Below are 13,772 nucleotides of genomic sequence, written 5' to 3' on the forward strand. Positions count from 1 at the left end.
TTGAAATCCTATACCTACTACACAGCATATGCCGGTAATTCTGCAGCTAGAGTGCTCTTGTTCCTGAGACAGACTCTCTTCTTCCAAAGGTGCATTGTGTGGAATGATCGCTATAGCGGACATGGTGAAGCAGGAGGCAGCTCTTGCTGTGCACACACTGAAAGCCATGGGAGTGGACGTGGTACTGATCACTGGGGACAACCGGAAAACTGCCAAAGCAATTGCTACCCAGGTATAACAGCGCAAGTGCATAGCTGTATAATTGCCTCAATGCCCTCAAATTATGGAACTGCGGTCGATTATGGCTGCTGTATTAGCGTAAAAATTATATCGCATTTGCATGTTTCGTTACTACAAGAGAACCAGTATATTGGATGAATGCTGCTTATGGGGCTTCTTGCTCTAGTGGAAAAGATTTGATAACAGCTATTCAGGTACAGGAAAGTACCTTACAGTCATTTCACAGGCAGGCACTTAATGGTGTATTTCTGAACAGGTGCAAAAGAAAAAGAAGTTGTTGCCTATAGCAACAAGGCGGATTCCATTTTTCTTCTTCAAGTTAGACTATGAAAGCAGACATCACATTGCTTGCTGTGGATAACACTACCTTTATTTTGCACCAGTTTTCATAGATGTCTACTTGAAAGTTTTTTTGAGTAACGTAATGGTGTTGTGATATGCACTGAAATAAACATAGTGAACCTGTTGGATATCATCTGTAAAGCTACAATCACAGCATACTGTACTCATATTGTGCCGTGATATAAAACCATATAGAAGGGCATTTCCTCTGTACTCTGTTTGTAGGACTAACATTGCACTGATTCTTGCAGGTTGGGATCAGGAAGGTGTTTGCAGAAGTCCTTCCCTCTCACAAGGTGGCCAAAGTCCAAGAACTACAGAACGAGGGGAAGAGAGTGGCCATGGTGGGAGATGGCGTCAATGACTCCCCAGCGCTGGCCAGAGCTGATATCGGTATCGCCATTGGAACTGGAACTGACGTGGCCATCGAAGCTGCAGATATCGTCCTCATCAGAGTATGTTCCTGTTTAATTATGCATACACTAGCAGGCCGCACGCAATCCCGAATAGCCAATCAGAGTGGAGTCTGCTCTCATTGGCTATGCGAGTGCTGACCCTTTTCATTCATTCATATCGCAGTTCTGCTAGGAGCAAGCACCCCTCACTTATCCTGGGGTTGTTTTAATACCTAGACCAATTGTATTGTGATTAAGAATAAGCTTGTGCTAACTGCTTCTGTTCAATGTAAAGGTATCGAATACCAATTTAAATAAAGTAGACTTCTTATAGGTTTTATTTTGACTAAAGAAAAGCTTACATTCGAAGAAGAACAGATAACATACCTGATTAAAAATACAGAAACTAAGCTTAGATAATAGTGTTTAGTGTGAGCCTTAGGTGGCAGATCTCCGTTTTATCCCCAGTCTGCCATGCGCAAAGCTAAAACACAAAGATTGAATGGACAGATATCAGCCATCTGCTGCCAATCATGTCTGTAATCCAATGAATGCATCTGTTTGTATTCTATGAAAACGTCTGGAGTATTCAATGATTGATTTATTGATAAACACTAATGGGTAAAATTACTAAGAATCATGTTTGGTTTCGTCTTTAAACTGCCAGATATCATCAGCGGTTTGTGCTCCAAATCGCTGTATTTACTATAGGGCGGTTTGAGGCTGCGATGTAAAATGCCTGGAGATGTGTGGTGGATTGAAAACAGCTCAACCGCCAGGAAAAAGACCTGGGGGTAAATGTATCAAGCTGAGAGTTTTCCGGCGGGTTTGAAAAGTGGAGATGTTGCCTATAGCAACCAATCAGATTCTAGCTGTCATTTTGTAGAATGCACTAAATAAATGATAGCTAGAATCTGATTGGCTTTTCAAACCCGCCGGAAAACTCTCAGCTTGATACATTTACCCCCTGCTTCTGATTGGCTTGATTGGCTTAAACATGCTGTTTGAGGTATCTTCTCATTGAGAACATAAGAGAAGACACTATTGACATATACATTATGGGGGCAATCATTATTTATTGAATAAGGATAATGGGCAAACTTAAGTTATAATTAACTTTATGGTGGTAAATTTTATTTCTCATTATATTACAAGGACAATATTATTGTATTATATTATGGGGGAATATGAATATATCATTATATTAACTGGGCAATACTATTTGATTGCTAATGGGAGCATTAATTATCTCCCCATAATTAATAAATATTGTCTTTATAATATAATGAACAATAAAATGTACCACCATAATCTATTTTTTATTAAATTAATTCTGCCCCTTAATCAATAAATAATGATTTTTCCCATAATGTTTATGTCAATGGTGCTTCCTCTTATGTCCTGAATGTCCAGATACCTCAACCAGCAGCAGTTAGAGCAATCTCGCCACTCACAACCACCTCTTTTGTTGTGGCCGTTTGGATGGCAACCCCAGATTAGTAAATCCGGCTGTTTGTATGTTCATCATTGTTAAAGTCCGGATGGCGATGTGTAAAGTGGTGGTTTTCAAAAATGTCCATTCTGGCTGTTTTAATAGTGGTTTGGCCTGTAGTAAATTTGCTGATTTTAAAACCACCGGAAAAATGTCTGAAAACTTGAGGTTTCATCAAATCGCCCTCTAGTACATCTAACCCTAAGATCTAATGTCCACATATGTATTTTTTAATTTAATTAGCTGTTACTATTCCAATTGGAGACTGAACAAGGTGCACATAACTGAGACCCACACAATATATTACTTTATAATGACTCCCTTTGTTTGTGGTTTATGCTGCAGAATGATTTGCTTGATGTTGTCGCCAGTATTCACCTCTCAAAGAAGACAGTGAGGAGAATAAGAATCAACTTTATGTTTGCACTGATATATAATCTTCTTGGCATCCCTATTGCAGCAGGTATCATGTAAACTATATTTATTATTATCACCATAATCATGTATATTTTTTATTGTTTGATACAATATTCCTCTGAATGAACACACAAGCCTGGATGGACATTATTGGCACTTTATGGTGTGGGTGCTTCACTTTTAAAACACGTTCCAAAAAGCAATGTACTGTACACAGACATCTTCATCTGTTCATGTGACAGGATAGTTCCACCGTAATGGTTGCGGGAGTTGAGATATTTATTCTTTACAGAGACTCTGTTTGAGAATTTGTATAATAAGATATAGTTTATTAGTATGCTGTATATAGTAAAATGGAATACACTTGCAGAGTGTTTTATTAGAAATAAATGAGATCAGAATAATTGGTCTATTATAATGCTCCTACACTTCTCTGGTTTGTTGTCTAAGGAGAGCTTCTGTTACTGGTTAACCTCCTTTGTGAGAAGCCCTTTAATTTTACAAGTCCTACTTTATCTTTCCTTTTTAAGATAACTGACATATATAAGACAGCTTCTTAGTCATCAATCCGTTATTGTGGGGGATATGTTTTTCGTATGCATCCCAGGCTTTCTATCTTTAGAGCAGGCCTGGGCAACCTGTGGCTCTCCTGGTGTTGTGAAACTACAAGTCCCAGCATGCCTTGCCAGCTATCGTTTGAGAATGCTGACGGTTGTAGTTCCGCAACACCTGGGGAGCCACAGGTTGGCTAGGCCTGCTTTAAAGGAAGACTCTCAGCAAAATATAGAAATGTAACTTTTCATATTTAACACAGCTCTTACTGTTTCTCTGTCAGGCATACTGGAACTTGTAGTCCCACGATAGCGGAGAGCCACATGTTGCATCAGTCGGAGCATATGTTGGATTAAGAACATAAGATTTATTTTTTAACTTATTTGTATAATTTGTTTGTAAACGAGGGGTGTGTGTGTATTTTTCAGTTAAAATGTATTTGCAAAAGACATGAGAATGTTTATTTATAACTTACTTTGTCTTGTGGACCCCTCTCGCCCATTACACAAGGACCACTAGGATAAAGAAGTTGCCATTTTGGGGGTCCCATTCATTCATTACTCGCCCCCACAGTGCAGGGCTGGTAACCTCTAATAATCTGGAGTTGCACGCTGCCTGTTACTGCGATACACTGAGTACACATACTATACAATGTACCATTTATCTCACTACAGCTCTGTCATGATGTAGTTCTCTCACAGTCATGTGGTAACCAAAGAAATGTGTCTACTATCTTTTTACAAGGTGTCTTTCTGCCACTGGGGTTGGTGTTACAGCCATGGATGGGGTCAGCAGCAATGGCAGCTTCCTCTGTCTCTGTGGTGTTATCTTCACTGCAGCTGAAGTGGTAAGTTGTCTTGTCTCAGTTCTGCTTCTTCACCACTGGATGATACGCTCTCTCCTGAGCCGCCCGCCCCACCCGTTGTATTCACATGGTTCTTATTGGGTCTGATTCATTATGGCACGCAGAACGAACGTAAATTATGTTTTTACAAGCGGATCAGAAGAAATGTCTCTTTTTGAATACAGGTCTTGATACCCTCTGCACATATACGGACACAACGCACTGCAGAATAATACGTACATTACCTAGGTGGACTATAACATCCCAGCAGAATGCACAGAAAAAAACCCAATTATTGTCACCTGGTAATAATATAGTCTTTTTTTTTTTAACAAAATACATTTATCCAAATGTTCTCTATATAAAATAAATTTTTATAGTTGCTCATAGCTGCAAACACATGTTGTGGCATGGTTACACGACCGCCACCACCATCACTCGGCACCTACTCCGGCCCTGTAGCTGGTGCAAGTGATACGGCTCAAAAAATCACGTACCTGAGAGATACCTAAACTCTGAATCAGACACTGACGCATGCTCTGCCTTGGTACGCCCTTACTGTACATTGACTACATTAGTCTTCTCCCTCCCATTCCGTCCTTCAAATCGTAGGTAGTCGTATGTGTCATTTATGTGCAAACATGAATTTGGTTTGTCCCAAATCTCGGTTCAGAGCAAAAATACACCACGTAAATGGACTTATGTTCCTTAATGAATCAGGCCCATTATGTCTGCCCTGTATGTCCCTGTTGTATGTATACACACCATAAACAGGCCCTGACATGGCTAATTTTGATAGTTTTCTACAGTGGAATGCATCTCGATAATCAATACATAATAACACACCTAGACATGAATATTATTTAAAAGAGAATGTCTGTCAATTGGAATTTTGGGCTGGTAATGCCACAGAGCTATGCTTCACTAATGACTGCGAAATCCTCATACAGATATGTGATCAATGACCCAGTATCCAGGAAGTCTGAAAATCAGAAATAAACCCTAAATAACACACAGTCACTGTGAGGAGCACTGCTACACACAGAGAATGTTGAATGGGGAGAGTGATGGTGTGTGAAAATCTTTAGCACACACACATATAGGAGATGTACTTATCCAGAAAAGACAAGAAGAACAATGGTGATACTTCAAATAGGTTGTTTGGCTTTTGTAGCAGACACTGTACAGAAAGCCTTTCTGTACATAATGTTACATAAATATATTCTTTTATAACTGGGATAGTGTGCCTTCAAATGTGTTTTAGTAGAATTGACACTCTCTGGCAGAGCGTATCCAGCATTTACCATTCCTGAAGACTCCCATTTTTCAGGTAGCTGGGTATATGCAGTGCTTTGCCTGGCAGTCCTTTGTGTACATCCATAACTGCATGTCACCAACCTGCCATCATTGAGTGTGAACTCAGTGCGAGCCGGAGAATGTTGTGTCTGAAGATAGAGAGGCCGATGAGTGGGATGTATGCCAGTTTGCGTAGTGTACCTTGTGTGAAATCACTCTGCCCTTGCTAGAAAGTGGGCACACGTACCTATACATATTGGTGTCTGCTCCTGGAGAGGTGGGATGGGGATGAGAATGCAGACACATGACCAGTAAAGAAGTGTTCATGTAAATGCAGCTCATGTAGACCTGCAGAAAAACACACACACGCATGCTACAGGGAAAACTCGCTGATGATGATAAACCATATTCATGTGCAGCCGACGCATCTTGATATGTGTTACATATGATGAATATACACTCTTTTTTTTAATAGTAATTTACTCCCATTATACAACCGACTCTGCCCCAGATTATGTAGGAAAGGTTTGTGCTACATACACTGCTGGATGCAAAGACATAGGCTGAGGATTAGACATAGCATAGAGATGGTATTTGATGGATAAACCCTCATAAAACATCCACAGTGGAAGCTCAGAGGTTGTGTCCATCTACACTTTCATTTTTATTACATGAGAGGAATAATGTTACATGCAGTGGGAGATGCAAGTTCTGTTACATACTGAAGGCTCTATTACATTGTATGAGATCTGTAAGACCTTCATCTACTGAACGCTATATTATATTGTATGAGATCTGTAGGACCTTCATCTACTGAATGTTCTGTTACAATGTATGAGATGTGTAGGACCTTCATCTACTGAACGCTCTATTACATTGTATGAGATCTGTAGGATCTTCATCTACTGAAGGCTCTATTACATTGTATGAGATCTGTAGGACCTTCATCTACTGAACGCTCCATTACATTGTATGAGATCTGTAGGACCTTCATGTTACGAACGCTCTATTACATTGTATGAGATCTGTAGGACCTCCATCTACTGAACGCTCTATTACATTGTATGAGATCTGTAGGACCTTCATCTACTGAACGTTCTGTTACATTGTATGAGATGTGTAGGACCTTCATCTACTGAGTGTTCTGTTACATTGTATGAGATCTGTAGGACCTCCATCTACTGAACGCTCTATTACATTGTATGAGATCTGTAGGACCTTCATCTACTGAACGTTCTGTTACATTGTATGAGATGTGTAGGACCTTCATCTACTGAGTGTTCTGTTACATTGTATGAGATCTGTAGGACCTTCATCTACTGAGCGTTCTGTTACATTGTATGAGATCTGTAGGACCTTCATCTACTGAACGCTCTATTACATTGTTTGAGATCTGTAGGACCTTCATCTACTGAACACTCTATTACAGGCCTGTCCAACCTGCGGCCCTCCAGGTGTTGTGAAACTACAAGCCCCAGCATGCTTTTCCAGTAGACAACCAGTTGATAGTTGGAAGGGCATGCTGGGACTTGTAGTTTCACAACATCTGCAGGGCCACAGGTTGGACAGGCCTGCTCTATTACATTGTATGAGATCTGTAGCACCTTCATCTACTGAACGCTCTGTTACATTGTATGAGACCTGTAGGACCTTCATCTACTGAACGCTCTATTACAACCTCACAGTGAGTTAACATTTGGGTTTAAACCAAGGTCTACAATGTCATGGTTGAATCAGTCCCTGTAACCACTGAACTACTTCCCTTCCCTTCATTTATTGATTAGAATGAGGATGTAGTTTAAGCGCTATCACTGTATAATGTGCCAGGGTCATATCAGCACTATATAGTGCTTCATACTACTATTCTCTCCCACATATTTCCGGCTGGTGCTTTAAAGTGGCTTAAACACTATGAACTGAAATATTGCCGTTGTGCAACACAAAAGTTTGTTTCCAATTCCACATAAGCGCAGGAGTTGGTGGAGCAAGATGGCGAACGAGCAGGGAGGTGCAGACGGGAGTTGTTGGAGCACTTGCACCGCTGCGACTAGTAATAGCAGAGTAGTGCAAAAACAGGATTTAATTTAGCGGGTTGAGATGATTGAAAATAGATAAAGGGATGAAGAAGTAACCTTTTGGGGGGCATTCCTTGCCATGGGGATTGCCACATGGCCATTTCTGCTCTTCAAGCTGACTTGATTTTTAGTGGTACTCTGTACCCTGTAGTTGCACAATGAAATAGTAGAGCATTTCGAGGGAAATGAAAAAGACATTTTCAAACCCCAAAAAGTGTCACATGTAATACAGGAAAAACAGAGGTCTACTCATTTTCATGACTCATTAAAGCCATAAAGGTGCTATACTGAGCAATATTTTAGAAGAAACAGAAACGTTTGATGTAATGTTAGTGGTGGTTCTAGAGATTGGACTGTGGCATTTCCATGTTTCTACAGTGCGTCTCCTCAGATATTGCTGTATCTTTTCACATTTCTACAGTCATGACCAAAAGTGTTGAGAATGACGCAAGTATTGGTTTTCACAAAGTTTGCTGCTTCAGTGTTTTTAGACCTTTTTGACAGATGTTGCTATGGTATACTGAAGTAAAAGTAGAAGCATTTCATAAGTGTCAAAGGCTTTTATTGACAATTACATTAAGTTTATGCAAAGAATCAATATTTGCAGTGTTGACCCTTCTTTTTGAAGATCTCTGCTATTTGCCCAGGCATGGTGTCAATCAACTTCTGGGCCACAAACTGACTGATGGCCGCCCATTCTTGCCTAATCAATGCTTGGAGTTTGACAGAATTTATGGGTTTTTGTTTGTTCACCGGCCTCTTGAGGATTGACCACAAGTTCTCAATGGGATTAAGGTCTGGGGAGTTTCCTGGTCATGGACCCAAAATTTCGATGTTTTGATCCCCGAGCCACTTAGTTATCAATTTTGTCTTATGGCAAGGTGCTCCATCATGCTGGAAAAGGCACTGTTCGTCACCAAACTGTACTTGGATGATTGTGAGAAGTCGCTCTTGGAGGATGTTTTGGTACCATTCTTTATTCATGGCTGTGCTCTTAGGCAAAATTGTGCCCATTCCCTTGGCTTAGAAACAACCCCACACATGAATGGTCTCGGGATGCTTTACTGTTGGCGTGACACAGGACTGATGGTAGCGCTCACCGTTCATTCTCCATGCAAGCATTTTTCCAGATTCCCCAAACAATCTGAAAAGGGATTCATCAGAGAAAATGACTTTACCCCAGTCGTCAGCAGTCCAATCCCTGTACCTTTTGCAGAATATCAGTCGGTCTCTGATGTTTTTCCTGGGGAGAAGTGGCTTCTTTGCTGGCCTTCTTGCCACCAGGCCATCCTCCAAAAGTCTTTGTTTCACTGTGCATGCAGATGCACTCACAACTGCCTGCTGCCATTCCTGAGCAAGCTCAGAACTGGTGTTGCCCCAATCCCGCAGCTGAATCAACTTTAGGAGACTGTCCTGGCGCTTGCTGGACGTTCTTGGGCACCCTGAAGCCTTCTTCACAACTATTGAACCTCTCTTCTTGAAGTTCTTAATGATCCGATAAATGGTTGATTTAGGTGCAATCTTACTAGCAGCAATATCCTTGCCTGTGAAGCCCTTTTTGTGCAAAGCTATGATGACTGCATATGTTTCTTTGCAGTTAACCATGGTTAACAGAGGAAGAACAATGATTTCAAGCACCACTCTCCTTTCAAAGCTTCCATTCTGTTATTCTACCTCATTCAGCATGACAGAGTGATCTCCAGCCTTGTCCTCATCAACACTCTCACCTGTGTTAGCGAGAGCCTTTTGTTTCAGGTCTGAAATTCAGTGAAAATGTTGCTCATTGTTATGGCAAAGAGGGACTTTGTAATTAATTGCAATTCATCTGATCAGTTTTCATAACATTCTGGAGTATATGCAAATTGCCATCATAAAAACTGAGGCAGCAGACTTTGTGAAAAATAATATTTGTGTCATTCTCAAAACTTTTGGCCATGACTGTAATTTGCAGGTGCAACTTCCAAGAGCAGAGAATAAGCGAGCACCATGATGTGTGCCGGGCAGACCTTTAGGCGCACCCATGCATAACCGCGCATCCAGTAAAGGCAGTCCTGTTTGGTGATGAGTGATCACGCTTGCTAGAAAGACATTATGTACTGTATGTACAACAATTTAACAATCAGTAAGGTCACTGGGAATCTAATACATCATAGTAGACCTGCACCACACAGAATATAATGCAAGCTGTGAGTCCTTGAGCTGAGATCCCCACAGTCTCTGCTATACCACCCTGACTCTGCAAGTAACAATTAATTCTCCATTGTTTGACATCCTAGAGAATGTTAAGTGACTGTGTATCACTAACACCGATTGGACTGCACAGCAGCCATGGAATCAGCATTAGAGATAGATTTGTTTCTTATCTGTTCTGTGCTGTTCTAATATCTCCCCTCTCTCTCTAGCTACAGAAAACCAGACTCAGACAGATATGAAGCACAAGCCCAGGGCCTCATGAAGCCACTCACCCCATCACAGATAAGTGTTCATATTGGGATGGATGATAGGAGAAGGGATATTGAAATGGCAAGTACCTGGGACCAGATCAGCTACATCAGCCAAGTGTCGTCAAACAAGAACTCTCAACAGAACCCCTTAGCAGAAGACAGACAAGACAAGTGTTCTCTACTGCTCACTGAGGTTAATGAGGAACAGTACATGTAAACCAAGGCATTGTGGTAAAGTGTAATAACAGCTGGAGATTGCCAGGACCACATCGGTACTGTGTTAGAGTGCAGTCATTTGGATCTGAATCTTCTCACATTAAAGCACTGTCAACTGTTGGTTAATGATAAGCAATGCATGGAACAATGAGCAAAATACTGATACATTGAAAGCAAAAGAAACACACTTGATATGTTTATTCAGTACATGGGTCAAAAAAAATAAAAAAATATATATATAAATATATATATATATATATATATATATATATATATATATATATATATATATATATATATATATATATATCTATATATAAAATATATCTGTGTGTCCACAATGTGTATTCAGGGATAGGATGGAAATTAGTGTAAAACAGACTTCTGTATTCATTGCAGATTAAAAACTATAATGTTACACATTAAAGTGACCGGGGACCATCTATGTAAGTACACAAATGTTCTAATGTAATGCACTTATTTTTGCACTATACACCCAATCTTATGGGGAGAGCATAGGGGAGTCCTTGGTAAGATGTGAAGGGTGGAAATGTTTCTAATGAGAGTAGCTGGGCAGATCAGGGTAGTCCTTTATGAATGCGGGCGAGGTCTACATGTCCCCATTGTCTTGCACCCAGATTTAAGATTGAGATTTAGTTATTTAAATGAAGTTCACAATGAGGAAGATACACATTTTGGTAGGGGGGATTCCAATCTAGAGGGGCCTGCAGAGCAGTTTCCTTTCCACAAAAGCACATGGCAGTGGTTGGGGCTCACTCTTCTGAACCCCACAGACTGCTGATGGTGGATACTACAAGCAGATTAAAGAGGGGAACCAAAAGAAGGTTCATGGTGGGAGTAATGTTCTATGGAAGGGTTTCTGTGAATGGCAGTGAGTGCAGACACTGGAGACAGTTTTATTTGAAAGGGGATAGGACTCGGCATTTCTGGGATCATCATTATTTATTCACATGGCGCTACAACATTCCACATCGCCGTATGGGGTGGGGGTGGGGGGGGGGTAGAGTACATAAAATGTAGAGGTCCAACAAGCAAAGGCAAAATACAGAACAAGAGCGTAGATGCAACAATACCAATAAAATAAGCATAATAATAATAATATATAATAGGTAAGAGTAGACGAGGTGCCTGGGGCTGTATGTGATCTCTATGAAAGCAGTAATTTGCCTTCCAAACTCAACATTACCACTTCCAGGAGAGAAAGAGAGAGAACTAAATTGTATCCTTCCCTGCCTCCTGATCAACTCTCCTTTGTTTGTGTTCTACCAACATGTCTCATTTGTTACACATAATAATATAAATATGCTTAAATAAGAGATTATTTATTTTAATAATTGTCACTCTTTGTAAACATTTTAACCAACACTGTCACAATTGACATTTCTTTTTGAACTGGACACACAAGAAGGCTGTTCATTCATAAATATGCTTGTTAGTTTTTATTTAATGCTGCTGGAAAAGTAAAATGTTGAATACAATGGATTTTGTTCTCATAATCATTTACACATTAAAGTTTGTTTTTCTTTTTTAAAAGTTGTCAATTATTTTATATAGTGACAAATTGAAAAATAAAAACCATGAAAACTTCCCAACAATTTCTATCTATGTTCAGTAAATAATTTCAGTAAAATAGTTTTATTTTTATTTTTTTTACGTTTTGTTAATATTATCTAAAATGTAATTATTTTATGTTAGGAATCTAATAATGTAAATGCAAGGATTCCTTTAAGAGAAGTTTGGAACAATTACACCCTCTTTATTTTTCTGCTTAATGTTAATTGTTTTTTTTTACTGTAAATCATTTTAGTACTATATGTTTATATTTTACTGTTTCTTTACTGTTCTTCCATGTAATTGTTATGATATGTTGCCCAGACAGATAAATGTATTGCGAAAAACCAAAAAGATATTTTCAGACTGTAATGTAATACAGGAATCTTTGAGCATTTGAAGCAGTTGTGAATGTTTTCTTTTTTTAATATGAAGTATAGACACAGTTACAGGGGATGTCCGTCTTCAGAGAACTTTATTGTCTAGGCAAATGTGTTTATTTTGTTGCTATTGTGTAGATACAATTGTAGCCAATGTACAGACCTGATCTGTTGTTATATCCATGGGCAAAAATAATAAACAGGTCTGACTGGACAATCGAATTCTCTGACTGGGGACTATATAATTTGGAAGCTGTTACACTCAGACACAAAACCTTCCATGGCTGGGTACATGACATTGCCTAAAAACGTAGTGCTGGTCTTTAACATTCTGGGGTACTTGTTATACAGCTAAAGACATCCTCTACCTTGGCTGCAAGATTTTACATAAATATATCCCTATGGTGTCTTTTCTTTATAGTTCACCTTCAATTTAGTGTGTAATGGAGTTGCCTGATTCAAAAACAAACGGTTAGTGCCTGTGACCTGCTTTAAGTGTGCGTTAGAGAGATCTCAGGCCATAGAACCCTGTCTTTGGACATAAGTTCCTTCTCAGAAATTGGACCAAACAATGTTCTGAGTGTGGGCTCATTATACCCGACTGAAACCTTATTGCATTAGGTAGGATTTAATTAGGGAGAAAAACTGTGTTAACAACATTCCCAAATTACCTTGTGTGTAGTGTTATCAATCAACCCAGCAAAAGGGTACAGGGGGGTCTGCTAATCTGGATGTTTAGCCCAGTGCCTGAGCAATCAGTTTAGAGAACAATTTAGTCACACATGTGCATTGAAAAAGTATCCTGATCGGTTATACTGACCAGCCAGATATCTACATGAGAGTGTGGAGCATTAGAGTCTGGTGCAATTAATCATAGCTACACAGTAAACAGGTGAGAAGCATACAACCCAAATACTTAATGTCTGTGTAGATAGATGCTCTTTTCATTTGTAGACATAAAGGCAGATGTATGATTTGTAACCTTGTCTGGCATCTTACAAATAAATGATGATGATGAGATCTAGTGCCCAATATATATTACTACAAACAGCACATCGGGTTTATTGAACCAGACAGTTAATATTTACACATTTATGTATTCTACCTAAAAGGGAGTTATTTGGTGTGGTTGGCCCAAAAGAGGGGCATATTCAAGATATGCAGAGGTTACTCCAGGGGGTAAATGTATCAATCTGCGATTTTTCATATCCAGCGATTTTCTCGGGTGAGTTTAAAACCGACGATTTAGTAAATGCTGATTTGAAGTACAATCACCAGAGATGTGTTTCTTTCAAAATCACAATTCTCAAAATTACAACATATAGCAGTCCTGACTTATTGCCACTCTCGCTATACAAATCGCCAAATGTATGAAGCTGCGATTTTGCAAACTCCCGAGTTTGAATTAAAAATCGTCAGATACAACACGCTGCTTTCTATAGGCGATATTGCCAAACACATCACTGCAGGACATTGTCAATATAACAGGAGGCACAATGGGAGTTTC

At 39.6% G+C, this 13,772-nt stretch overlaps 1 protein-coding gene across 3 annotated transcripts in view; it reads left to right on the top strand.

The window, feature by feature from the left end:
- ATP7B (ATPase copper transporting beta) overlaps positions 1-10,525 on the top strand; it is a 71,392-nt gene extending 60,867 nt beyond the window's left edge. For 2 of the 3 annotated variants that reach the window (XM_075199065.1, XM_075199064.1), the window contains exons 18-22: positions 90-232; positions 834-1,037; positions 2,815-2,932; positions 4,183-4,285; positions 10,056-10,525. In XM_075199065.1, the coding sequence (XP_075055166.1) occupies positions 90-232; positions 834-1,037; positions 2,815-2,932; positions 4,183-4,285; positions 10,056-10,314 (827 nt within the window). In that variant the 3' untranslated portion in view covers positions 10,315-10,525. The remainder of the gene's footprint in view (positions 1-89; positions 233-833; positions 1,038-2,814; positions 2,933-4,182; positions 4,286-10,055) is intronic. The other variant, XM_075199066.1, reaches the window with a different exon arrangement.
- Positions 10,526-13,772: the final 3,247 nt, after the last annotated feature.

This window comes from Mixophyes fleayi, chromosome 2 (assembly GCF_038048845.1).
Source record: "Mixophyes fleayi isolate aMixFle1 chromosome 2, aMixFle1.hap1, whole genome shotgun sequence".
Taxonomy (NCBI): Eukaryota; Metazoa; Chordata; class Amphibia; order Anura; family Limnodynastidae; genus Mixophyes; species Mixophyes fleayi.